At 65.8% G+C, this 26,200-nt stretch overlaps 1 protein-coding gene across 5 annotated transcripts in view; it reads right to left on the bottom strand.

The window, feature by feature from the left end:
* Positions 1-26,200, bottom strand: part of KIF21B (kinesin family member 21B) — a 27,420-nt gene extending 1,220 nt beyond the window's left edge. The window contains exons 1-36 of one of the 5 annotated variants that reach the window (XM_025044632.1): positions 25,632-26,200; positions 23,764-23,986; positions 23,388-23,570; positions 21,136-21,285; positions 20,930-21,064; positions 20,646-20,813; positions 20,243-20,358; positions 19,730-19,925; positions 18,624-18,813; positions 17,861-17,924; positions 17,549-17,767; positions 17,123-17,213; positions 16,695-16,812; positions 16,079-16,270; positions 14,202-14,401; positions 12,963-13,070; positions 12,505-12,573; positions 11,974-12,206; positions 11,709-11,856; positions 11,365-11,559; positions 11,179-11,280; positions 10,669-10,932; positions 10,469-10,588; positions 9,860-10,025; positions 9,670-9,721; positions 9,491-9,548; positions 8,566-8,771; positions 8,415-8,489; positions 6,881-6,994; positions 5,597-5,635; positions 3,971-4,107; positions 3,135-3,315; positions 1,998-2,162; positions 1,629-1,746; positions 820-990; positions 339-538 (exon numbers count right to left, since the gene is read on the bottom strand). In XM_025044632.1, coding sequence (XP_024900400.1) covers positions 339-538; positions 820-990; positions 1,629-1,746; positions 1,998-2,162; positions 3,135-3,315; positions 3,971-4,107; positions 5,597-5,635; positions 6,881-6,994; positions 8,415-8,489; positions 8,566-8,771; positions 9,491-9,548; positions 9,670-9,721; positions 9,860-10,025; positions 10,469-10,588; positions 10,669-10,932; positions 11,179-11,280; positions 11,365-11,559; positions 11,709-11,856; positions 11,974-12,206; positions 12,505-12,573; positions 12,963-13,070; positions 14,202-14,401; positions 16,079-16,270; positions 16,695-16,812; positions 17,123-17,213; positions 17,549-17,767; positions 17,861-17,924; positions 18,624-18,813; positions 19,730-19,925; positions 20,243-20,358; positions 20,646-20,813; positions 20,930-21,064; positions 21,136-21,285; positions 23,388-23,570; positions 23,764-23,986; positions 25,632-25,858 — 5,393 coding nt within the window. In that variant the 5' untranslated portion in view covers positions 25,859-26,200. Of the gene's footprint in view, positions 1-338; positions 539-819; positions 991-1,628; positions 1,747-1,997; positions 2,163-3,134; positions 3,316-3,970; positions 4,108-5,596; positions 5,636-6,880; positions 6,995-8,414; positions 8,490-8,565; positions 8,772-9,490; positions 9,549-9,669; positions 9,722-9,859; positions 10,026-10,468; positions 10,589-10,668; positions 10,933-11,178; positions 11,281-11,364; positions 11,560-11,708; positions 11,857-11,973; positions 12,207-12,504; positions 12,574-12,962; positions 13,071-14,201; positions 14,402-16,078; positions 16,271-16,694; positions 16,813-17,122; positions 17,214-17,548; positions 17,768-17,860; positions 17,925-18,623; positions 18,814-19,729; positions 19,926-20,242; positions 20,359-20,645; positions 20,814-20,929; positions 21,065-21,135; positions 21,286-23,387; positions 23,571-23,763; positions 23,987-24,279; positions 25,605-25,631 lie in introns of those variants that run through there. The other 4 variants (XM_025044639.1, XM_025044629.1, XM_025044633.1 and 1 more) reach the window with 4 other exon arrangements.

The raw sequence follows: 26,200 nt of genomic DNA, 5'->3' as shown, positions 1-26,200 counted from the left end.
GGAGAGGGGGGAGAGGGGGAAGAGAGGGGAGAGGGGGAGAGAGAAGAGACCCCTGTGAGTAGGTCCCGGGGGCAGAGGGTCTGGGCGTCCCGGGCCGGGGCCGGGGCCGGGGCCGGGACAGGGGCTGGAGGGAGGCGGGTCTTGGGCAGTGGGTGGGCCGCACCGAGATTAGAGATACCTGGACGGGGCAAACACAGCCAGGGTGGGGGCTGCTGTGGCCTGGACCCCGCGCTGCCTGCTGCCCCGCCCCCCGGCCCGCAGGAAGGTGCCGTGGGGTCTGCTCTGTGAGCCCGTGGGGCGGGGTGATGGACCCGTAGCCCACCCCGCCCAGCACCCACCTGGAGGCGGTGAAGATGTGCCTGGTGTTGGTGCACACGGCGTTGATGGGGCTGTCGTGGCCCCTGACCTCCCCGACGGGGGTGAAGCCGTCGACATTCCAGACCTTGATGACACCCGCCCGGCAGGCACTCAGCAGCATGGGGCGGCTCGGGACGAAGGCCAGGGCGCACACCCAGTCCTTGTGGGCGTTGGGGACTTGCTGCAGGAGGGGTGGTGGGTGAGGGCCGGGCAGCCGGGGCAGGAAGAGGACCCTGCGCACGCCGGGCTCCCCGCGGCCACTCGCGTCCCCGGGACCCAGGGCACCGGCCATGCTGGGATTCGGGGCCCAGAGGTGGGTCCTTCAGGCTCGAGCCTAAGATCCTGCCCTTCAGTCCTCGGTGGGGTGGGGGGAGATGATGGGAGAGAGGTGGGGGCGGCGGGCACCGGCGGAGCGGGGAGCACGGGCGAGCTGGGGAGTCTCTGGCCTCGCCTTGGCCTCACCTGGATGAGCTCCTGCTGCTCCAGGTCCCACTTCTTGATGCCGTTGTCACGGGAGCCACTGAACAGGATGTCCCCGTGGATGGCCAGACACTCGATGCCGTCGTAGTGGGGGGGCTCGAAGTTGTGCGTGGGGCTGATGGTGCCCGCCACACACTCGCCCAGCTCGAACATCTGCGGGAGGCAGGGCGCAGGGAGGTCCCAGAGCCGCCCACTGTGGGTGCGGCAGGTGACCGGGGGCCCACAGAGCCAGGGCCCGAGGACAACGCTGAAGGCTCGGGCCCTGAGCCGAGGGACTGGACCTGGGGCCTGGGGACAGCGACTTAGCGATGCAGTGGGACTCCGCAGTGCAGCACGAGCTGCTGTGCCGGGCGCTGCCAGGCGTGTGCCTCCCTTTACCTTTTATTTTCAGTAAGTTAAATGCGACCGGACTCATTTAAGCAAACGCTCATCACCGCCCACACTCTGCTCCCTTCTACGCGCCGCTTACAGGCGGTTTCGGTGGCACGATCAGGGGACAGGCAGTCAGGGCTGTTAGGACCCTGAGTGCTTCGCCTTCACATTTGATGCTGCCACGGCCGCACTGCACCCCATGGGTAGGGTCTCCCCGACCGACATGACTGTCGCTCTTCCCTTAGAAACACCCCGAACGTCTAACTTTCCACCGTTTACGAAATAACGCCACGGCCTTTACTTTCCGCTCATGGCTTCGCCTGCTCGCGGCGAGCTCTTCACTCAGACCCCACAAATCTCTCTTCCACGAGAACTCCCAGGACCCCGAGAACGCCCGCCCCCCACCCGGTCTCAGCTACCTTGACGTAGTGGTCCTTGGAGCCAGTCACCACCAGGTCGTGCTGGCTGGCGGTCTGGGTGACTGTCAGGCGCATCACGGGGCCGATGTGGCCGGTCAGCTTGCCGACAGGCTGGAACCTGTGCTGGGAGAGGCCCGGGCAGGGGCGGGAGGTCAGAGGGGCCCTGGGCGGTGGTGGGGGGTCTGCCCCGGCATGAACAGCCTGGCCAGAGTCCTGGCCTCCCCCCAGCAAGAGCGACAGCCCCAGGGGCCTCGGGGGCACGGGGGACGGAGATGCCACCACAGCCCTGCCGGCCCTGGGCAGTCACCCGAGCCGGGACCTGCGCACCCCAGGCCACGTCCCCGTCCCCGCGCCCCGCAGGCTCCGCACCTGCTGAGCTCCCAGACGCGGACGGCGTTGCCTGAGGCGGCGTACAGCATGGCGCCCGACGGGCTCAGGGCAATCTGGTTGATCTGCTGCTCACCCTGTGCGCCGGTGATGGCACGGGTGGATGTGGCAGCACAGGCGTCACCTGAGGTCACCTGGCCCGAGGACCTGCCCGCGAGGGGGAGGGCGAGGTGGGTGATCAAAACGGCCCGTCCGCACAGGCCGGGAACCCAGGCACAGCTCCCGCGGGCCGGCCTGCAGCCCACTCCCCCAGGAAGCCTTCCCTGACTGACGGGGACGGGGCCAAGGGGCGAGGCCCGCTGCCCGGCCAGCGGAAGACGAGCCCCAAGCCAGGGCCTGGGGGACAGAACAGCGGGTCATGACGCTGGGTTTGACCCTGGGTCTTGTGGGAGCCTCTCTGAGCCTTGGCTTCCTCCTCTGGAAACACGGGTGACGACACCCTTTCTGCTTGCTCTGCGTCTGTCCGTTTAAAGGCTGTTTCGTTGGGACGGTGTTGGGCTCACGGCAAAACTCTGCGGCAGAGGCAGAGACTCCCCATCGACCCTGTCCCGCCTGCTACCTCCGGCACAACGGAAGACCCTGCGCGGAAAAGCCATCGCCACCCAGTCCCCAGCTGACCTTAGGGTCACTCTCAGTGTTGGGCAGCCAGTGGGTCTGCACTAACGTGTGACGACACGTGTCCACCGTGACAGTGTCACACGGAGCGGTCTCACTGCCCTAAACGTCCCGTTTACCCTTTTTAAAGAATCAAGATAAACAACAGATCGTCTGTGACGTAAGCACAGGAGGAAGCATGGCTTTCGCTAAGGGACAGCGTCGGGATGCCGGCTCACACATGCAGGCAGGTGGCCTCGCCCTGTCCCCCAGCTCCTCCCTCGACCCACAGCGAGCTCAGAGGCTGGACTGGGGGAACCAGGACGAAGCAGGGGGTCAGCCGGGCCAGAGGCTCGACCAAGCTGCTGCCCAGACACTGCCCCCAGCCCAGACGGCACACCTTGTCCCTCAGAGTCCGGACAAATGAACGGGCCTGTGAGGGCCTCGGTGCCCACGCAGCTGGCCGAGGTGTCCCAGGTGGGCCCCTGGGCTGGGAGGCAGGCAGGCGGGGGCTGGGGCACTCACGTGAGGGTCCGGATGCACCTGGCAGAGTCCCGGATGTCCCACACCTTTATGTAGGAGGTGGACACGGAGAACACGAGCCCCGAGTGGCTGCAGTACTTGATGGAGACCACGTTGTTGGGGTGGCCCTTCAGAGCCACGATCTCCTGCCCCGTGACCAAGTTCCACATCTTACAGCTGCGGTCTGAGAGAGAGCCCGGGGGAGGGCGGGGAGGGGACAGGCGTCAGCATACAGGGTGGCAGGTCCACGGCAGGGGGCCGGGACATGGGGTGACAACTCAGAGACGCCGGTCGGCGCTCAGACTGGGGGTCCTCCGCCCACGGCAGAGTCCTGTGAGCAGCGACAAGGCGGCTTGGACTAGAGCCCAGTCCCCCCGCCTTCGGCGCCTGTCCCCCCAAATGCTGAGCGCTGACACCGTTAGGAGAGAAGTAGCAAGTGGACCTCATGGGAACAGCCTGGAATCGGTCGATCACGGCTGGACCGAGAGACAGACGGACAGCCTGTCTCTCCGTCAGCACGTGCTCTTCCCGCTGGTGACATTTCTCCGACTTTGCTCTGATTCAGTAACCGTGACCGTGCGGAGTCCTGTGGCCAAGGTCACAGGAACCACTCAGCGATAAGAGCTGAGTGTTGGGGTGCTGGGGTGAGCAGTGGGACACCCGAGGGCGGCGTGGTGCCGGGACGGGAGCCTTGAGCAGAGGCGGGGACAGGAGACCAGGTCGTGAGTCGCCGAGCCCACGTCCTCAGGCTCCGGGGTGCCGTGTTCTGCTCCCCATCACAGTCTGCTCTGGTGAGGGGAGCTGGCCTGGGCGAGCCGCCGCCGGCTGCTGCCACTCACCTTTGGACCCTGTGAAGAGCAGCTCGTCCGTGGCGTCCAAGCAGAGGACGGGCTTGGTGTGGCCCTCGGCCACGGAGACGCACTGCAGCGGGGCTGTCCGCGTGCCCTTGGCCCCTCCGACCGGCGAGATGATGCCTCTTTTGGGAGGAAGGGAAACAGGGTGCCTGTCAGCTCGGGGACAGCACCAGGTCGAGCGATGCACGTGATGAGGGGCGCAGGGCAGAGAGGGGACCACGGCCGGATGAGAGGGACCCCAGAGACACCAGCACCACGCCACCAAGTCTGAGACAGCACGAGGAGCACAGACGGGACGAGGGCCCGTCTCCTACAGCCAGCTGCCAGTCGCCATGCTCAGTGCTTCCGGGGAGAGCGCCTGGGCTCGGATGGGAGCAGTGGGGGGGCCGGGGGGGCACAGGCCCTGCCCACGGGGGTTCCCTCCGACGCCCGCTGACCGCATGCTGAGACGTAAAGGCTCCGGCCCCACTGGGCACGGCAGAGGCCGGGCGGCCACGGCTCCTGTGGCTCTCCAGACGGCGCCACGCCGCTTCAGTTAACCGGGGAGTGGGGGACACGGTGCAGAGCGGGGAGGCCTGGGCCGGCGCCAGCATCGCCCAGTACACGCACCTGCCAGTGACCGCTGCCGAGGCGGCACCACCCACACACGCGGTGCACACCCACCCGCGGTCCACCCCTGTGGACCGGCACGGCCGGCTCTGTGACCAACAGTGACAAAGCGCCAAGTCCCTTCAGGGCCCCCAGCTCAGCTCTGGTTGGGGAGGTCTGGGGCCCCTCTGCAGGGGCGTGAGTAGCACCCCGTCGCCCCAACTCTGGAGGAGGAACGTGGCTCGTCTGGAGCGCATGAGGACAGCCACGGCAGCCTCCGCAGGCTGCCCGAGGCTCCATTCTCAGTGACCTGCCAGCATGAGGCCCGGGCCGAGCTCCGTGCGGGCCTGAGAGCACATCCCTGTCCTTCCCCAAACAGAGCAGCTCCCCACAGTGACGCTGTGGCCTTGTGCGCTGGAATGACCAGCGTCCCACCTGCAGCTTCTCATAGCCCTGGGCACCCAGCAGGGCCCACTGCGAGGACATGACCACACGGGGCCAGCCACCAGCCAGGTGGCACGCACGTGAACAGCCCCCCCCACGGCCCCAGCTCCCCGCTCCCGACCCTGGCCCGGGCCCGGCCGTGGGCCGACGCAGCTCAGTGAGGCAGGCAGGGGCTGGCTCTGTCCCACGGCTGAGGCCCGCCCCCAGCCGGGTCACGACAGCCAACGCCCAGGCGGGAGTCAGGTCCTCGCTGCTGTGCTAGGTTGGCTGTGTGCCAAGACACGTGCGCGGGGACATGCTGAGGCCTGAGAAGCACACCTACTGGCATAAACTGAGCAAGTCACAAGGCCCTTGGCCACAGCCACTGACATCCCTCAGCCAGCCCCAGCGGGTGACGCGGAAGACGACAGGGCCCCTGGAAGGCGGCCAGGCAGCAGCCCTGAGAACCGTGAGGCGGGGGGGGCCTCAGAGAGGGGGGGACAACGGGGGTGCATGCGAAGGACGGGGTGTGCAGGCAGGAGGGGCCTCGGAGGGAGGAGAGAGTGGGGACAAACGTGAGAGCCGTCTGTGTGTATGTACCTCAGGACCTCCGACAAAGAGGAGTCGCTGTCATCGGACCTGGGGAGGGCAGAAAATTAGCTGGATTAGGGGGAGGGCGGAACGCACGGAGGAGGCAGAGGCAGGGAGGCGGCAGCGGGGGTCAGAGGGCGGGTTATTCTCCTCCGGGCGAGCGAGGGCAGAGAGGCAGAGGGACGAGGGCGCTGAGGGGGAGCAGGGCAGGTCGACGAGGACAGGCCAGCCTCGGAGCTGGGGACGCCCTGGGCTGACGGCGTAGGAGTGCGGCCTGGGCCACCGGAGACACGGGGAGACCGCTCCTGGCTGCTCGCTGCCCCCAGCCCTCGGCCGCCCCATCAGACAGCGGGGCACACACCCCGCGCACGACGCTGGACCGCGAGGCGGAAGGGCCTGCCCGCCCCTCCCGGCCCTGCAAGCCGGCGGCTTCGGCGAGTCCTTGGACACTGACTGTTCCGAGCCCACCGTCCTGGGGGAGCTCACGGGGACGTGCCTGGGAGCTGGCTCTGCAGTGTGCGAGGGCCCCAAGACGGGACGCACGGGGCAGGATCGGGGTCCGGGCGAGCACCTGGCCACGACGGCCCGAGTCCCTCCCCGCTGCTTCTGGGGGGGCTGTGGGGGCCGCAGAGGCGCAGGGGGGGCGTGGCCTGGCCTCGGAGCCGGGGCCATGGAGGTGTGGGGACGGGCCGCTTGCCACCCGGGATGCTGCCTTTCTGTGAGGACAGTCCCCAGCAGGGACACGGTGGCCCTGGTCAGAGGTGAGCCGCCTGATGCCTTCCCTCGCCCCCTCTCCTGGAGAGCAGGGAAGTCAACTGCCCCGGCCGACGCGCGAGGCGAGTGACGTCACGGCTGGGACAGCGGGTGCACGCGAGGCTGCCTCTCGCGGGGGACTGCCGTCAGCACCCACCGGCCCAGCAGCGGCTGCGTCCCCCAGCGAGGGCTGCACACATGTGAACCGACCCGGCCATCTGAAGGTGACCTGGGGTCTTTCTTCTGGGACAGCGCTCGGGCACCCAGAGAATTAAGGACGCGGCCGAGGCGGGCTCAAGGGCAGGTCTGGGGGGGGCCTCTGGGGTGCCTGACTGCCCCTGGCCTGGGCCCATGGCGTCCTCTCCGGAGGGCCAGCCCACTTGGAGAAGCGGAGAGTCCACAGCTAGGACAGAGGGCAGAGATGCCGGGAGAGGCCAGAACAGCGTGGCCAGCGCCTGCCCGGCTGCCCCAGCCTTGCCCGCGGCCACGACCAGCCACAGGCTCCTTCCCCTGGAGGGACCCCCGGCCGCCGGTTCTTACTTGTCCAGCGCTGACCCTTGGCTCTGGTTGCTGGTCAGACGGGAGAAGACGTTGCGATCGTTGCGTGGACGGGTAGGAGGAGACGAGGGGGGCGTGAACCCCACGTCGGGGGGCCTGGCGAGTGGGGACAGAGAGCGGCACCCGTCAGCGACCACGCCGGATGTGGCTCCGGGAGCTGCCCCGAACGGCCCGTGCTCTGGCGTGGGTCCTGGCGGGGAATTCGCTTCCCCGTCAAAACGCATCTGCATCCCGCAATGACGCGCGGTGCTTCTGCGGTCACGGCAGACGCGAGGGCAGCGGCAAGCAGTCTGGGTCCCCAGACGCTCACGGCCCCAGCTGGGGCAGCAAGCGGGCCCTGCGCCCGTGGCCCCGGCTCACGCCGCCTGCAAGGGGCCCCGTGTGCTCCGCCCAGTGCCGCGTGTCTTGTGGTTTCGTGTGTTTTGTTGGCAATGCCGCCGTGGGAGTTGGCCCGAGGTGTGTCTGGTGTTTCTGAGCGCGAGGCAGCCGTGACGGGGCCTCGTGGAAAAAACACGAGTCGGAAAAGCTCTGTCGGCTGAGAGCCGCAGGGCCATCGGCCGCGCGGTCGGGGTTAACGGACGGACGATGTGCGTTTCATCCTCACGCAGAAACACACACGAGCCCAGGCTGCGTCTGGGTCGGCTGATGAAAACGCTGTCAGCAGAGGCCCCTACGGACCTCGCCCTGTACGTCCCCAGCGGTGACTGCTCGGTGACACTAGCTCAGTGTCCGGGGAACGACAGGACAGACCTACTGTGAATAACAAGAAGCAACCGCACTCCAGGGGCATCTGAGACGGACAGCCGAAGTCCCCCCGCCCCCCGGGACTCATCACGGCTTCGGCCAAGATCCCTCAGGCTGCAACTGCAGTGCCACCTCACAGCTCACGGGGAGCGACGCGGGCAAGCCCTGGGGTGTCCTGGCAGATCCGTGCCCAAGGACCCCCCAGCCCAGATGTGGGCATCTGCCCAGAATTTGCCCAGGAGAGTCGGCTGGAGCTTTAGCACCAAGCCAGCTGGCGAGAGGTCACCCTGAGCCCCTGCTCCTTCCTCTGCAGCTGGTGGCCTGGGAAGGCCACCAAACACCTCTGCAAAGTCGGTGCCTGGACCAGGCAACCCCGAGAGGCCCCGGTGACCTGCAGAAGCTCCTCGGGGTCTGGACCACGAGTGCCACCATCCTGCAATGTCTGTGGCTTCTCTTTAAACCTCTAACACGACAGACCTTAAAAGGGGCCGAAGCCTGCCGAGGGCCACATCTGTGCAGTGACATCAAAGCCACCAAACCCCGGCCAGCACCGCGTGCACGGCCAGCGGATCTCAGCAGCGCCTTGGCCGCCAGCTCCAGGCACTTGTGGAGATTGCGTGTCCTGAGCCCACACTGGACGGAGCGGGGAAGCCGAGTGACAGGCTGGCCCAGGTTAAAAGCGCACGTGGTCATCTACAGAGTGGACACCACAGCGGTTCCCGCTGCCTGACGTGACGGCAGGGACCCTGCGGGTCCCGGGGCTCGCTCTCACCTAGCGGGCTGCCCCCGGTCGTACGACTTCCTTCGGGTCAGAGGGGACGTGTCTGTGCCTCGGGACGGCCGGGGGCTGGAAAGGAAGGGTCAGGTGAGGCGCAGACCGCCGCCCTGCCCGCCCAGCCCCGCCGCCCGGCCCCGCTCCTTACAAAGTGCTCCCTCTGCTGGGCAGGCTGATGGTGCGTGAGACCTTGTCCCGGCAGTAGGGGTCCCGGACGGAGAAGCCCACCCCGTTCTCTTTGATCTCCACCAGGGAGGCCAGGGACTTGGTGACGTTCTTGGTGGCGGTGTCCAGCGGGGGGCCCAGGCACTCGGCCGACACGGCCTTCATCTGGGCAGACAGCTTGGGCTCACCCTGGCGAAGGAAGGGCTGGAGTGACCGACTTGCTCACGCCGGGGGGGGGGTACTCAGAGGGGTAGGGGATGGTGCGCCCCGGCCTTAGGAAGGGGCAGCGAAGGAAGGGCTCACACGGCACCCATGTGAGGAGGGTTCTGGGGAACCTGAAGTAATGAAACTGGCTTTTCCGCCTTGATCTGGACTCTGCAAACGGCACGCCTAGCCTGGCCCTGGGCTGCTCGCCTGCTAATCAGATCGCCCCTAACTCTGCCCAGTTCTGTGCCCAGTCTGCAGGTTCCGGTCCCCTTCTCCGTTTAAGGAAGCCTATGTCCTGGCTTGGCCCGCTAACTGTGCCCTCGATGGCGGGGAAGCCCCTCGCTGCTGTCCCCTCACTGGTGACCGACGCCAGAGGTCGGGGACTAGTGTGTGACAAAGCGGGGCACAGAGTCTGGGGTGCGGAGAGCGAGCGCTTAAGTGTGGGTTCTCTGGCGATGGTGCCATCACAGGCACTGGCTCTGGCCCCTGCTTCCACCGCCCCCCCACTTCGAAGGGTGGGCTGCGCCAGGTCGCACACCCAGGCACCCCCGGTTCCGGGTTTCCGCCTTTGTGGGCCTCGGTCCCAGCTGGAGGCAACACTGGTTTGGAGCAGAGCCACGGGAACGTGGGGACCAGGCGCGGGGACCAGACACGGGGAGGCCGGCCCCACTGGAGCCTAGCTTGCCCCCCGATGGGCTCACCTTGAACTTGAAATCATCGTGGCTGGTGGAGCCTTTCATGGTAAAGGACTGAGAGAAGCTGAGGGAGAAGCGGAGGGAGCTCAGGACCCTGGAGCCGGTTCAGGCGCTCTGCACCCCGGGGTGCCCCGGCCCAGGCCCCTGCCCCGGCCCCAGGGCCCCCCGCCGACGTGGGGACTCACCTCCCCTCGGAGAACTCGGAGACCTCGTCGTCGGTGCTGGCGTAGCCGTTCTCTGTGGGAGGGAGTGCGGACGTCAGGCCGCAGCGAGGGCCCCCCTGACTCGCACCCAGGGGCCACACCTGGGCTTCTGGGGCACGAGGGTCTCCGGGGAGGGCGGGGGGCCCTGGGAGTCCCCGGAGCCCCCACGCACCCTGCTGCACGTTGTAGATGAGGGCCTGCAGCTCGGGGTGGGCCTCGGCCTTTTCCCGCAAAGCGTCCAGGAGCAGGTGGTTCTGGGAGGAGCCCGCGGCGTCCGTCTGCCTCAGCCGTCCCTCCAGCAGCCGGATCTGCGCCTCCTTCTGGGCCACTTGCAGCCCCTGCCAGCAAGGAGCAAGGCCGGGGGTGACCCTTCCCGGCCTGGGGCTGGTGCGCCCCCACACTGCCCTCGCACCCGCTGCTCCAGCGAGATACCTGGGGGGGCCCAGTAACCCCCAGACATCACCCTCGTGCCTGCCACAGACTGAGAGGCACCTCCAGCCCCCTAACTTCCCCTCATACACATGCCAGTGGCGGTCACTTTAGGACACATTCCCTGTTATGGGCTGAACTGTGTCCCCCAAAATCTATAAGCTGACTGTATTGAAGATGGGGTCTTTAAAGAGGTAGTTAAGCTAACATGGGGTCTTCGGGGCAGGCCTTAATCTATGTGACTGGAGTCTTTACAACAAGAGGAAGCTGGGTCACAGACAGAGGGACGACCAGGTGGAGGGAGAAGGTGGCCGTCTTCAAGCCAAGGGAAGAGGGCCAGCCCCGCCCACACCTCAGACATCAGCCTCCACAGCTGTGAGGACACAAGGCTGTTGTTTAGGCCACCCAGCTGGTGGTGCTTTGTCATGGCGGCCGAGCTGACTGACACACTCCCTAGAGACAGGAAGAAGAGCTGAGAACGCACTGGGGGTGGGCGAGGGGTCGGGAGGGCAGGCTGCCCGCCCCTCCCAGAGCCGCGCTGCACACACGCACTTGCTGCCTGTCCCAGAGGAAGCCCATCCTCTGGCCAGCTCTGTGTCCAGCACGGAGAGGACAGCAGTGCAAGACAAACCAGAAGCCTCCTGCATGGAACGTGGTCCAGCTGTCTGTCTGTGTCTCACTGTCCACCCCAGCGCAGGCGTGCCTGTGCGCGCACACACACACGTGCACGCACACACACACTCTGCCTCCACCTGCTGCCTGTGGATTCAGGCCTTGCCCTGCTCTGGACGGGCCTGGGCCAGTGCCTAGGGTCACCTGTAACGGAGGCCCCACTGTGAGCCAGGCGTCAGGCCGAGCCCCTCACATGCGTCCCCTCGTGAAAGCCACACAGCGAGCCACGGGCTTGGTATGCCATCGCCCAGCTTTCCACCGGGAACCGGGGGCTGGGAGGTGCGGCGGCTTGCCTGAGCCTGTCGGTGACGCGGGCCGGAGGAGCCAGGCCTGTCAATCGCAGAGGCAGCTGTGCCCGGGGCCCCCGCCTGGGAGCCAAGCGGCACCCACCTTGTCGATGGACGCCTTGAGGAAGTTGTCCAGCAGGAGGCGGGCTTCGGCCAGGGAGCAGGAGCTGATGACCACTGACGTGTCCGTGGAGTCCAGCTCCTCCTGGGGCCGGGAGGCAGAGACCCCTGTGACCGGGGCTGCGCCCACCCCCACCCCCCACCCCTCTGGCCTCCGCCCGGCGGGCACCTTGGTCTCCTCCAGCTGCACGATGGTGGCCTGGCAGTCGGAGATGCTGTCGTTTATGTAGTCGATGTTGGCCGCCAGCGCCTCGATCTCCTCCGCCAGCTCCTGCAGCCCCTTCTCCTCCTCCGGGCTCTCTGCCTGCAGCCGGTCCCGCTTCCTGCACAGCGCCTCCTGCAGGACGAACAGCTCCTCCCTTTTCTGGGGGGCGGAGAGGGCTCAGGGCGCTGTCCAGCCTGCCCACGGCTCTCCCCCAGCCGGCCTCTTGGACTCCGGAGCGGGCGGGTCGCGAGGCGGAGGGGCGGGCACGGGGAGGGCGGGAAGCGGCTCGGGGCCGGGGTGCAGCCCACCTTGATGAGCCGCTCCATGTCGGCCTCCAGGTTGACGATGGTCATCCTCTGCATGACGATGTCCACGACCCTTCTCTCCAGGGACTGCCACTTCAGCCGCGCGGCCTTGCTGAAGCTCTGGCTGGCCCCCTTCTTCTGGAACTTCTTTCTGGAGACGGAGTCAAAGGATGGGGTGGGACCACTCTCAGACCGCCCCTGCACGGACCTCGCCCCCGCCCCCCGCCCGCCCGGAGCGACAGCCCTGGGCACCGCCGGACCGCCTCACCTGGCGGGGCGGGCGCCGTGGCCAGCGGACGCGGGGTGGTCCCCCAGGAAGTGGTTGATTTTGCGGTTCCACTGGCGCACGATGCTCGAGACGGAGCGGGCCCCTGACTCGGCCTCCGACGAGGTGGTGCTGGCCGACACCTCGGCCCCCGAGTCCAGCATGGGCGGCTTCAGGCCCACGCGCCCCGCCGCCCGCTCAGACATGGGCTTGGCCAGGCGCCTCAGTGCAGAAACCTGGGGGCCAAGGAAAGAGGGAGCCAGTGAGCGGGTGCCCAGAGCCTGCACGATGCCCAGATCGGGGGTGCTGGGCGCGGCATCACAGGGGCCATGCAGTCCCGGACTGAGAGAGGGTCAAGGGGCCCGTGTTTGAACACGGAAGAGGGGACCCCCACCTCGTTTTGAAAGTGAACCTCTCGGGCTCTGACAGGTGTCACCCCAGGGCAGCACCTGGGAAAGGAGGGCAGGGCCACGTGGGGGCCCCGCCCGGCACCGGCAGGACTGGGGGCGGCTGCGTGGGGAGGGCCTCGCTCACCTCCTGAGTCTTCCTCCTCAGGACCAGCTCCTGCTGCCGCTTCTGGGACTCCAGAGCTCGGATCTGAAACTGCGGGGTGGGGGGGCACGCTCAGGGCTGGCTGTGGGGGTGCAGCCTGACAAAGTGGGCCCCAAAGTGAGGTCGTGGCGAGCCCCTCTGTCCCTAAGAGCGAGTATCTGGGCCTCCCTTCCCCTGGACCCGGGGGCTCGGCTAGAAGCTGCTCAGTCCCAGCTCCGTTCGCCGGTGACCTCGGCAAGTCCCTGCCCCTGGCTGGGGCCACGTCCTCCTCAGAACGACACAGGCCGGGACTGGGAGCTGGTGGGGGTCTGAGCTTGGCCGCACTCCACCCCCAGCACGACTGTCACCACGCAGCTCAGCGGGAGCTGAGCCGCTGGGCGGGGGGCGCTGCTGGGCGCGCGGGGCTCGGGCGAGGCCTCGGGCGTCCGGGGGCCCCTCACCTCCTGCCGCCGCTGCTCCTTCCTGAGCTGGGCGATCTCTCGGCTCCTCTTGGTCTCCAGCAGCCGCCGTCGCTGCTGCTCTTCACGCATCTGCTTCATCAGGGCCACCTGGACGAGCGGATGGACAGAGCTGGGACGGGGCCGGGCAGGTGGCCCGCACCCTGCAGGGAGGGGCCGCTCCAAGGACGCTGGCCGGAGGGTCTGGGCCAGGGGTCTGCCCCTGTCCTGGTGACTGGCTGAAAGGAGTGGCCTTACCGCCAGCCCAGCCCTGCAGGGGAGGCCATGCTGCGGTCCAGCCCTGGACCCCACTGCCCCGAACATCATCACTGGCGGCCCACACACAAAGCCACAATCCTGGGTCTGGCCATCCTAAGACCAGGCCAGAGTGCTAGAGGCAAGTGACCTGGCCTGGACTTTCTCCTGACAGCCACGCTGGGGCCGGGGCGGAGGTGGGGGTCTGGGCAGGTCCTGGGCTAGGCTCATAGTAACGACAGTGACATCAGCAGCGTTTATCGAGGCCATGCTACACGCCAGGCCCTGGCCTCGTGACAATCACACGAGAGGGGCAATATCACTCCCGTTTTATGAACAAGAAAGTGAGCTCAGGAGGAAAACTGACTTCGAGGCAGACAGCCAAGTAAATATAATTAGTAAAATACTATTATGATGCTACTATGTATGGTATTAGTACCACAGACAGAGGCTGCACAAACGAGAAGCCTCACATACCACAGGTGACCCCCGGGGAGCTGACCCCCGGTGCAGACAAAAACCCACATGCAACTTCTGACTCCCCAGAAACGTAACTGCCCACAGCTGGTTAACACATATTTTGTGTGTTATGTAAATCGTATACCGTATTCTACAGTAAAGTGAGCTGGAGACAAGAAGATGGTATTAAGTTATTAGGAAGAAAAACATGTTTGCAGTATTCACTGAAAACAGCCTGTGCGTGAGGGGTCACAGGTCACACCCGTGTCGTTTGAGGTCGCTTGAGGGTCAACGGTCCTTGGGGCACTGGCAGCAGTGAGGGCGCCTCTCACCGGGCAGTGTCGAGCGGGGTCCCCTGGAGACCCTCGCCCGCCCCTCTCCTGAAGGAAGGTGGTTTCGCCCTGGACAAGCACCCCAGGCCAGGGCTGCACCAGGCGGCGCCGTGTGCCGAGATCCGCACGGACAGCAGTGGCCGTACGGCGGCGAGCGGCCTCTCGGACGACGCCCTGCGGCCGCCCCGGGCCCTACCTTGGCCTTCTTCATCTCGGCCACCTCGGCCTGCAGCTTCTTCAGCTCCCTCTCGTAGCGCGTCTGGTTCCTGAGCAGCCGCGCGTGCTCCTTCTGGGCGGCCTGCAGCTTCTGCAGGTCCCGGTGCATCTCCTGCAGCCTCTTCTCGTAGTCGGCCTTGATCTTGTTGGCCTTCTCCTCCGTGTAGCACTCCATGGTGCCTGCGGGCAGCGAGGGAGCGGCAGCCGTCGGGGCCGCGTCCCCATGGCCCGTGGGCTCCCAGGGGAGGGGCGCAGGGCTTGGGTCCATGCCTCACTGCTTGACCTTGGGGGGCCACACCCTCTCTGCACCCCTTCTGGATTTAAACATCGAGGGGGTCAGAGGAGACGTCCAAGCCCCTTCCAGCTTGCATTCTATGGACTTTGGGGGGTGTTTTCATCTGAGATCTCTGAGCCCCCCGACCACCAGCTTCCTGGGAGGGTTCCGAGGGCCTTTACACTGGCTCGGTTCTGACCCAGGATCGGAGGAAAGGGCTGAGCCAGGGGGACGGGGAAGAGCTGGTGCGGGGAGACAGAGTGCCATGGGCTAGAGCAGACCTCTCTGCCTGATGTCTACAGCCACCTCGGACTTCACAAAACCCAAGTGGCCCCTGCAGCCTGCCCCGCCTCAGCCCCCCACGGCATCCGCGGCTCTCCTCCCTTACCTCTCACCCAATCAATCAACAAAGCCTCTGTCTGTCCCTTCGAAATACACCCGGAACCTCTCAGCTCTCACGTCCTCCTGTCCCAGCGCCTTTCGCCGGGACCCTCACCAGCGTCCTAATTGGTCTCAAGCTGACAAGTTTGCTCCCCGACACAGCGGCCAGAGCAACCTTTTCAAAACGCTGTGAATAGCTGCATCTCGTCCCTCTCTGAAAGGTCCACCACTTCCTGTGTGCCCAGGGGGCCGGGCAATGTCTTCATCATGAGCGACATGACCTCCCACTTTGATCTCTCATTTCTGTCCCCTTGCTCCATGCTCCGGCCATCTGGCCCCTCATTCCACCAACACGGCAGGCACACACCTGCCTCACGGCCTGGCATCGCCTGCCCCCTCAGCGCGGAATGCCCTCCCCTGCAGTCATTCCACTCGGCCGTCTCGCCCCCTTCCCCTGCACGCAAATGCCACCTTCTCGGTGAAGTCTTCCAGGACTGACTCCAACCCAGACCCCCCCATCCTTCCCTGCCGTATTTTCCCGTAGCGCTGATCACCATCTGACATGGTACGGACTCTGCACGTTTTTCTTACTCCCACCCCCGCCCCGTCCTTCCCTGCCGTATTTTCCTGTAGCGCTGATCACCATCTGACATGGCACAGACTCTGCACGTTTTTCTTACTCCCGTCTGTCTCCCCACCCGAGCACACGCTCCACGATCACAGGGGTCTCGCCCTCCCCAGTACCTGTCGCACCTGTAGCACCTGCTCCGTAAGATGCACTTATTCAAAAGATGTTTGCTGAATGAGTGAGTGAGCGAACGAATGAACGAACGGGCTGCAGAGCAGGGAGGGGAGGATAGAAGGTGGGCGGGACCTTTGCAAATAGGTCCAAAGGAAAATGCCCAAGGAACTGAACACAGGAAAAGAGGCTGAGGAGCAAGCGTCACGTTCGTGTGCTGGGGGACATGAGGGATTCTGATGCGCAGGATGACACTAAAAACCGTAATCGTTAAACGATGGCAGGGAACCAGGGTCAGACGTGAGAACTGTTTGACTGGATCACTGGGCACCATCTAAGGGTCAGAAGCCCCATGAGGTAAATCCAGGGAGGAGTGGGGGTCAACTACGCAGACACAGATAATGAAATCCAAACACAGTAGGCAGAAAGGTGAATCTGTAGTGCCGGTGGGGCGGGGCCTCACTCAGGTTCTGCAGCACGCGGTCGCGCTCCAGCTGCGTGTCGCGGATCTTGTTTTGCAGCAGAATTAGCTTCTCCTCGTACTGGTGCTTGAGGGTCTGCAGCCGCCGCTGGCTGTTCTCGAGCTCGTCGATCAGCTTCTGCTTGATCTCGATCTCGCAGGTCAGGTCAGCCAGGTCGGCCTGGAAGTTCACCTCTGTGGGACAGAGACGGGCCTGACCCAGCGCCGGGGGCCAAGGGCCTGGGCCTGGGCCTTCCCCGCCCCGCCCCCTCCGGTCAGCCTCAACCAGGCGGTGACCAGAGGCTGGAGGAAACAACAGATTCCACAATGGGTAGGTGCTGCCAGATGGGGCCGCACATTTAAAGGGCAGCCCCCGAAATGCGAGGCTGTGTTGGGGTCCGGGCACCCCTCTGAGCCCACTAGGTGCTCCCAGCCCGACTCCCTCCCCCGCCCAGGCTGGGACCCGTGCATCTCCGTCAGACCCCCACTGTCTCTGAGATCTGAGGACTCGGGGGCCTGTCCCCACTCCAGGAGCGTCCGCTCAGGGTCTTGCAGCCCTGGGTTTGGCGGTGACGGGAAGCCCCGCCCCAGGCGCCCGCGCCAGCCCAGGCGCACGCACCTTTCTCCTCCGGGTCTGAGTCCGAGTCCACCAGGCTCTCCTCGCTGCCCGAGTCCTCGTCCTCATCCTCACGGCCCTCCTCCTCCTCACAGCCACTCTCGTCTCGATCTTCCTCCTCCTGGGCACCGAGCGCCATTAGGGATGGGCGGTGGTCCCTCCCCACGTGGGTGGGGGCACAGCCGCAGGTGTCCCAGAGGGTGGGGACCGGGGGCCCCGTGCCCACCCCCGCTCCTGGAAAAGGACTACCCGCTTCCCCCCAGAGTCCGTTTGGGATCGGGGGTTTGGCTGAGGGATGGAGGTCACCATGGCAACCAGTCAGAGCCCCTGGGAGGCCGGTCAGCCCCTCCCCTCCCTGAAGAGGGAGGTGATGGGCCCCGCCCAGCAGGGACACGGGCGAGCAGGAGGAGGGGAGGGAGGCCTGGGCTCACCTCCTCGGCCTCATTGTCCTCATTCTCATCCGTCTCCTCGCCGTTTTCCTGCTGGAGTTTGGCCCTCTTCTTGAAGGCCTCTTTCTCCGGGCTGCCCGGGAGTGAAGGGTAGGCGGGGTTAGGGGCCCAGCAGGGCGGGGTGGTGGGCGCGGGAGGGAGGGCCCGTCCGGAGTGCGTGGGACGGACCGGGTTCCTCCAGACCCCAGCAGCGCAGAACTAAGCCCAGACTCCGCACCCTCTCTCTCCCTGGGGAGCACCCCGGGGGAAAGTAGGTGGGCTCCGCCCAGAAGGCGGATCCCCAGGTAACCTCGGGCAGCGTCCCCGCGAAAGTAGGTGGGCTCCGCCCAGAAGGCGGATCCCCCGGTAACCTCGGGCAGCGTCCCCGCCCGCCCCCCGCCCCCCAGCTAGGGGGCGATGCTAACTCACCTCTTCCTCCGCTGCCTGACCTCCTTCTTCTTGAGCCGCTCCAGGTCCTGCTTGGCCCGGCGGATCACCTCGGAGGCGTCCTCAATGGAGCTGGCCGGGCTGCCCCCGAAGGCCGGCGTGGCCGGAGACGCACCCAGCGAGTAGGGGTCCCTCGCCGAGGCCCGCGACAGGCTGCGACGCAGGGACTCGTTCATGGCCTCGCTCTCCAGGAGCTTCGTCCTGCGGGAACAGGGTGGCTGGGCCGGGTAAGTGGGGTCGACCCGCCTGGGCCTGTTTAAGGACCCCGCCCCCAGGTGTGCTGGGTTCACTCACCGCAGCTCCTCGATCTCCCGGATGTAGCTCTGGATCAGAGCGCCGATGGCCTCATTGCCGTCACCTGGGGGGATAACAAAGAGGACCTGCAGCTCTAAACCGGTGGCCTTGCCTCTCTCTGAGCCTCCGACAGGGTCACGCGCCCCGGCCTTTTCCAAGGAGGGACCTGTGTGGCAGAGGCTCGTTCTGTGCACAGACGTGCACAAGCACTGTTGGTAACAGCGAGACCCTGGGCACAGCCCAACGTCCCTCAACAGAGGACTGTCGCAGCAAATGCTTCGTCATCATCGCAGGGGGGACAGGGCAGTTTAAAAGAATTCGGTGGGTTTGTAGGTTTTAACGTGGCAGGGTCTCTAAGTGCATAGAAGAGGAACGAGTTGTTCGCACACGCGCATAGATGAGTGTGTAGGAACACACACTCGCATAGATGAGTGTGTAGGAACACACACTCGCATAGATGAGTGTGTAGGAACACACACTCGCAGTGGGAGCAAGCATCTTGGGAAGGTGCAGGACGGTGCACAGAGCTGTCCAGAGGCTCCTGCTAAGAACTGGAGGGAGAGGGGGTTTAATCGTTCACCTGATAGATGCCTGTCAATCAAGGCGATGTATTCATGTACTACTTGTGTCATAAAAACAAGTTTTAAAATTAATTCGCAAAAATGCGTGAATGAGTTGGCCCACGAGCCCCCCCACCCCATATCCTGGATGGGCGGGGCCTAGCCGCTGGCGCTCCTGGCCGGCCTGGGGCTCCCCGACTCACCCGCCTTGGCCAGCAGCAGGCTGGCCTCCTGGCTCAGGAGGTGGGTGACGCGCTTGTTGATGGCGTCGATGGCCTCCTGCATGGCCTTCACGCGCAGGCGCAGAGCCCCGTTCTCCTTCTGCAGCATGGCGTTCTCCCGGAAGAGGTCGCTGTAGCCCTCGCTGCCGTCCTCCCCGATCACCCTCTTGCCCTGGGAGGAGGGCAGATGGGGGGCGGTCAGGTGCCAGGGCTCCCAGGGAGGGGAAGGGGGGACGTGCTCCTCCCCCTGCCCCAAGTCCCGCAAAACACAGCTCCTGTGTCCCATGCTCGGAAACCCTACGTGGCTCCCCATGACAACAGAAAGGTCAACAGGTCGAGACCAGCCTTTCTAGGCCTCGCATAATCTTGCCTTGACCTACCTGTCCACTGCTCTCCTTCAAATCGCCATGAATGCCAACCCGAGGGCCAAACCCTGGGGGCCTGGGCAGTTGGCACACATGAGAAAGTCTGACTGTCAGACAACAGGGGGTGGTGGGGACCGGAGCGAGCAGCCACCGAGTCCGTCTAAGACGGGCAGCCGCTGTGTCCCTCCAGCCAGCTTGGTGGCCTGTGCTGTTAGATCTTCAACTTTTTTAAAGACAGGCTGGAACTCCCTAATTTTTGGAAAGGCTGACAGCTAAGTCGAATCCTCTTAAAACCAAGGGCGAGTCAAAGCCACACCCTTTGGGTCACCTGTAGGACACGGACCGCTGGCAACTCCTGCCCTCGTCACACAAACTTGTCATCTCTGCCAAAGGACCCATTCTTCCCACCTGTCACCGTGCTCATGGCCCGTGCACACCCTGCAGGCCTGTTCCACTTGCTTCTGCCGGTACTCACCCACGCATTCCTCAAACCCCGTGCACAAGGCCCCTCCTCCACGAGGCCCTCCCTGACTGCCGCAGTGAGGCAGGCCAGCTCTCTCCCCGCCCGCCCCCGCACACCGGACGGCTCCCGTGCTCCCCTCCGCCCTTCCCATTCTGTGAGTCTGCTCTGTGCAAGGCAGCGTGCGCAGCACACGTGAAAGCCCCCGGCAGAGTGTGCCCTGTGCACGGGACCCAGGGGACAGAGGCCGGGCGCCGGCTCACCGCCTTGTACTCCATCAGCTCCATCTGCAGGCGTGCGACCTCCGCCCGCAGCGTGCTGATCTGCTGGCTCGCCTTGTCCTGGTTCACGACCACCTTGTTTTTGATGTTGCGGGCCCGGTTGGCGTACTTGAGCGTGTTGAGAGTCTCCATGAAGTCCCGGTCGGAGGGGCTCACGCAGGCGACCATGACGGTCTGGCTGGGGTGCAGTGGGTGGGTGAGGGCGGAGGGCACGGCCACCCCCCCGGAAGCAGCGCCTCGGCTCCACCCCTCCCCCACTGCCACGACGCCCTGGGACCCGGCGTTGGCGGGGCAGCGCCTGGGACACGGGGCCCGGACCGCCTGCCACGGGTTTCCGCTGCAACGATGGCCCCCACAACGGGCGGCTGGCAGCGTCGGGGACGTGGTGACGTGTCAGCGCCAGAGCGATGGCCCGGCATGTCCTCAGCCCCTACCCTCGGTCACCCCCGGGCTCTGTCGCTTCCTTTGGGACCCCCCCCCCGGTACGGGCCGTACCTGTTGCCGCCCAGGGAATCCTGGAGCAGGCGCGTCAGCTTGGAGTCCCTGTAGGGCACGTGTGCCACCTTCTTGCTCTGGTCCCCCAAGGCGCTGATCACGTTGCCCAAGGCCAGCTGAGGGAGACAGACCGCAGCACCCGAAGACGTTCAGGGAAGGATGACACAGTCCCCGAACTGCCCACACCTGTCCCCTCATGCTCCCCAGGATGGGATGTTCACAGGTGGATGTCGGGATGCTGGGGCAAGGGTGAGGGGCGAAGGCCCAGCAGTGGTGACGCTCGGCTGCCCTGGCCAGCAGCTGGCCAGAGGCCCGAGGAGGACCGGCCGCTGTGGGTCACGGGGCCTTGGAAGGGTCTGGACTGCCCTTTGCTGGCTCAGGCTGCCGGCCGCCACATGCCTACCAGGCCGCAGTTGATGGAGATGCCCTCCTTGGCCCGCTCGCCGGTGGCCCCCGTCCGCTTCAGCCGCTCTGAGCCGGCCAGGTCCACAAAGTGAAACTTGGCCGTGAGCGTCTCATACTCCCTCGCGGGAGCCGCGCCCTCGGGGAGCCCAGTCGCCGTGGCGTCCACCTGCAGCAGCAGAAGGCGACCTCTGACCCGGGGCCCTGGCCCGCCCGCCGCTGCAGACACTCGGCCTCCCCTCCGCCCGGCCCCCCCATCCGACGCCGGGCCCCGGGGCCGCTCACCGGGCCGGGCTGGGCGCACAGGCGCGTCTGGCACAGGTGGATGGTGAAGATGGCGTGGGAGCGTGAGCTCTGCAGGTTCATCTGGGTGCTGGCCGTGGTGCGCGACAGGGCCCCCTGCCTCAGGCACTGGGTCAGCTGGGGAGGCAGGCCGAGTGAGGACCCCGCCGGCCTGGCGCCGCCCCCGCCCGGCCACCGGCCGCGCTCACCTCCTCCTGGGAGCTGACGAGGCGGGAGGTGACTCCCGCGGTGTAGATGCCGCCGTTGGCGTCCTCGTGGATCTTGATGTTGGACCTGCGGTGGCGGGCATCGGGGTCTCGGGTGCTGTCGAACAGGTCCAGGATCTCCTCGTTGTACAGCTGTGTGGGAGGGGACAGCGGCTGTGCAGGAGGGGACAGCGGCTGGGCCCGTGGCCGCCGCCTGGGGCTCCCGGGCGTCTCTCGCTCCGTTTTGCAGATGTGGACACCGGGGCTCTGGGAGCCTCACTTGCCAGCCCCAGTCCCCTCCGGGTTCTGGGTTCCACAGTCTTTCTCCCGGACAGGGGAGGGGACAGCTGGGCCCTGGGCGGGACCATCCTGAGGCTGCTTCCCATTCCCCACGGAACATGCATTCAGCAGCTCAGTCACACAGACGGCTGGGGACCCAAGGGGACAAGGGGACTCACTCGGGGTGTAAGTTTAGATAAGGAAGACGCGGCCGTGACTCAGGCGGGTCCCGTTATGTCTCTAGCCTTGGAAAGGGGTGGGGAAAGGTCCCAGAGGACCGAGGGGAAAGCAAAGCTGGACAGAGGGCATGGCAGGGCCCTGACTGCAAAGGCCCCTGGGGTTCGAGGTGACATGTCCCTGTGCTCTACTCTCAGGAGGGCAAAGGCTTGGTCTCCTTGGGAGAGCCTGGGAGACCGTCGTGGGGAGGCAGCCTGGCCAGGAGCTGTCGCCCCATTTAGGTGGTCTTGGCCTTGGAGGCCCCTGTGTTGGGAACCATCAGCAGGGAACATGACACCTGCCGGGGCCGGGCGGTGGGACAAGGGACAGCGGGGTAGGGGACGGCAGCTGGGTCAGCGGCCAACGGAATCCTGTAGGGGGAGGGGCAGGTCACAGTCCTCAGATATCCTAAGCTTCGATGGTCTTAAAGGGACAGAAACACCCCACAGGAAGAGGAAGAGGAAGCGGAAGGGACTGGGGCAGATGTGAGTGCCACGGTGTCCGTCTGTCGGGACAGACACGGCATCGCCGAACGCCTTGTGCTTCGCCCTTTGGCCATGGCTTTCCTAGGAACTGGACAGCTTTGCGGGGGGATCGCCATGGCAACAGGATGGGGAAAGGAGGAAAACAGTGGATGAGAAAACTTAGAGAGACTCACAGCAGCGAGACACACACGGACACACAGACACGTGCACACACAGCGGGGCACACACAGCAGGGCACACACACACAGACAGGCACACACACAGACAGGCACACACAGCAGAGCACACACACAGCAGAGCATACACACAGCAGGGCACACATACAGCAGGGCACACACAGCAGAGCACACGCACATAGACAGCGACGAGGTGGTGCGCACACACACAGCAGGGCACACACAGCGGGGCACACACACAGACAGGCACACACACAGACAGGCACACACAGCAGAGCATACGCACAGCAGGGCACACACAGCAGGGCACACACAGCAGGGCACACACACAGGCACACACAGAGACAGGCACACACACAGCAGGGCACACACACAGACAGGCAGTCATTTCATCGGAAGCAAAATCACAGAAGGACAAAGGAAAACTCATGTCTAAGATGCAGGGCCCCCAAGGGGAAAGCAGCTGCCCCATGTGCCCAGAAGGGAAGAAATGTAAGCAATGGCGGGAATGGGACACGGCGACCTAGAGAGGGCTGTGGCCTCGTCCCCACCGGGGCACGGTCAGAGCACAGGGTGCCGGGGGACACCTCGGGCCAAGGGGTCTTTGGGTTGGGGAATCGGGTGCCGAGACCCTGAGCTGCCTGATTCAAGGGTCCCCAAGGATGGACCTGGGCAATCAGGTGCTCACGAAAGGGCCCACGCCCATCTGCTTCCCGAGAGACCCGCCTGAGAGGCCCCCCAGCAGGCCACAGGGCCCTCCTCCGGCCCAGTCCCGGGCCCCGCACACCGGCCCTGAAGACCTTCCTTCCTGGGGTCAGAGAGGACGCAGAGGGCCAGGCAGGACCTCGGCCAGAAGGGGCAGGGCAGGCCGCTCTGAGGCCAGCGACCCAGCAGAGGCCAGAACGGTGGGCGAGGACCAGAGCTCTCACTATGTGCCAGATCCACGAGGTCCCCGAGGAAACGTGCCACCCACTGTGCAGAGCCCCGAAAAGGGTCGCCCGAGGTCGCACGGCTCTGGTCACTCGGGGTGTGGAGAGCCCAGCGTCCACGCTCTCGCCGTCCCCAAGTCTCCCCCTGCTGCCCCGTGAGGCCGCAGTACCTCCAGGAACTGGGCGCTGACTTTGAACTCAGGCCCGGCCACGCCCTGCTCCTGTGCCCGCTGCTTGCGCTCAGCGATGCCCCCGAAGAGGTGCGCGATGGCCCTCGGGATGATGCCCTGCTCCTCCTGGGCCGTTGCTACGTCGAAGCCGGAGCCCATGGTGTACGTCTTCCCGGCCCCCGTCTGCAGGGCAAAGGGGGAGGAGGGGTGAGCCGGCACCCCCAGTTCCCTCGCCGTGACCTCCCGGCCTGGGCTCCCTGCCCGACCACTGTGGCAGTCACTCTGGATGACAGCCGAGACCGCGGCCGCACGCAGATGCTCCCGAGGTGGGGGTGCTCGCGTTGCCGGGGCGCGGGGTCGGCGCGGGGGTGCTCACCTGCCCGTAGGCCAGCACTGTGGCGTTGTAGCCCTCGAAGCAGCCCTCGATCAGCTTGCTCACACAGGTCGCATACACCTGCTCCTGCCAGGTGTCCAGGTCGAAGACGAAGTCGTAGGTGAAGGCCTTGTCCTTCCCCAGGAGCACCTGCGGCTCCCCTGGCGTGACTGAGGTGCAGATGTGACAGCCCTCAATCTTCTCCTTGGACAGCTGTGGCCGGATTCTGCCCGGGACGGAAGAGCCCTGGTCAGCCCAGCCGGAGGGGCCGAGTGGCCTCCGCCTTGGCGGCTGCCCAGCGCCCACGCCCCCAGGTCCCCTCCAGCCCGCACAAGCTAGAGGACGAGGAAGGGGGCCGAGGAGCCCGCCCCCCAGAAGGCAAAGGCAGCTCTTGTAATAATACGATAGTAATAATAATAACATCAACACCACCCCCAAGTAGCGGCTGCTCCCCCTTATCGACCACCCCGTCGGCTCTGTCCGAAAAGCATTTCATGTAACAGCGTACGTGAGCTTTACCATAAACCCGTGAGCCGCGCAGCATTTGCCTGACTTTACGGGCGAGGAAACCCAGGTTGAGAGAATTTCGATGACTTGCACAAGCTCCTGATCTCGAGGGGAGCCCTAGGCAAAGCGAGGGACAGGGCGGGGACAGGAGGGACAGGCCTGGCCACTGCCCAGGGCCCCTGCCAAGGCCTGCGGGTTGCACGCATCCTCCAGCTCAGAAGCCCCTGTCTGGTGCCAGAGCCTGGTGGAACATTCTTGGGGACCAGCTCTGGCTCCCCTCCAGGAGCCGAGGGGCCGGCCCTGCCCAACCCTGCCTGGCCGGTCAAGGCAACATTTGCTGAGAAGGGCAGAGACCTCTAGAAGGGTCACCAGGCCGGCCACGGGAGGGGCCCACATCCCAGATGCCGGGGTGGGGGGCTCCCCCGGAAAGACGAAGAACAGTGGCATCAGGGCTGAGAGGGGCACCAGGCGTGGACAGGGCCGGCTACACCCAGCTGCCCCTTCCTCCCTCTTCCAGGCAGCCACCGCGAAGGCGAGGTTGCCACGGCAACCAGATGGGAGTCGGTGAGCCTGTGTGGAGGGGCCGGCGGAGAGCACCTCCCAAACGCCTGAAGCAGAGGGGGGCCGGGCTAATGCCCCCGCCTCACACAGCCAGCCCCGGCGTCAGTGGGGCGCTCACAACGAGCTGCTTGTCAGGCTCTGCACCCTAAGCCAACATTGACCCGGTGCGGGGCGGGGGAGGAGGGCCAGGCTGGCGCCCACCGGGCCCGGCACCCAGCCACAGAGCCAGGCCCTCTGCGATGCAGTCCTGTCCCTGTCCTGGGCTGCCCCAGCCCCCGACGCTGCTCGAAGCTGCAGGCCAGGTGAGGTGCTCACCTGGTGTTTACTATGCTGCGGAGACTGGGGAGCAGATAGGCCCAGGGTGGGAGCGGGGGACAGTTACGCCAGGCCGGTTCCCCTGGAGGGTGGCCTGGGTCTTCAGAAGCGTTTCTCCTCAGGTGTGAACAGGTCAGCACAAGTAAGGGCCCTTCCCTCACTGCTGCCCCTTCAGTCACCCTGCCCTACCTCGCCACCGAGGGGCGCGGGAAAGGACGGCTCCAGGGAGGATGCTGACGAGCACGGCCCACGGCGGGATCTGAGGGTGCAGCCCTCAGGCCTGGCTTCGCCCCGGGCCCGTGGGACCCAGGACCAAACGCTTTCGGTCCACGCTGTCCAGGTGCTCCCAGGGGAACAGGGGTCTGGCCTGGGCAGCCCCTGGCGAGCCTGAGGCTCTGCTGGCCAGCCCCAGCCCGAAGCCGCCCTCCCCATCACGTGCGCTGCTTGCGATGGGATTTCTGGATCCCGTTCAAACACCATTTAATTACCCCAGGCAGACGGCAGTGTTGGTGGTCGGAGGAAATCGAATCAGGGTCCCTGGAGACAGTGGGAGTCGGGGGACGGCAGCCCTGCCCGCCAGCGAGGACAGTTCCCCTTCACCAAGCAGCCCACCATGGAGCCCGTCTGCCAGGAACAGGAGAGCGGGCATGGCAGCATCAGGGGGGACACTGAGGAGGGGACTCCAGGGCCCAGGAGCTGAGGGTCCGTCAGGCATTCGCCCTGGGAGCCTGTTGGCCCCCGTGCAGGGTGCAGACGGGTGAGCGATGTCACCTAGAGACAAGGTACCTGGGTAAGGGTGGCCAAGAACATGGCCTGGGGGAGTCGTTGATTCCCAAAGCAGCTGAGCTGGACCAGGGGCCCAGGAATGGGACCGGAACGAGCGACTGGAACAGGAAGCAGACGGGGAGATTGTCAGGGCCCTCTGTGGACGAGTGCCAGGCCGGGCCCTGGCCGCAGACGGCCCCGTCGGTGAGGCCGTGAGCAAGGTACTCAGAAGCCCATTCTCCAGAGAGGAACGTCGAGGCTGGACGTGGGCAAGTCGCACACCCAGCGGGCA

This window comes from Pteropus alecto, unplaced genomic scaffold (genome assembly GCF_000325575.1).
Source record: "Pteropus alecto unplaced genomic scaffold, ASM32557v1 scaffold90, whole genome shotgun sequence".
Lineage (NCBI taxonomy): Eukaryota > Metazoa > Chordata > Mammalia > Chiroptera > Pteropodidae > Pteropus > Pteropus alecto.
The sequence above is the reverse complement of the archived record's forward strand: the minus strand, read 5'-3'. Positions and strand labels throughout refer to the sequence as shown.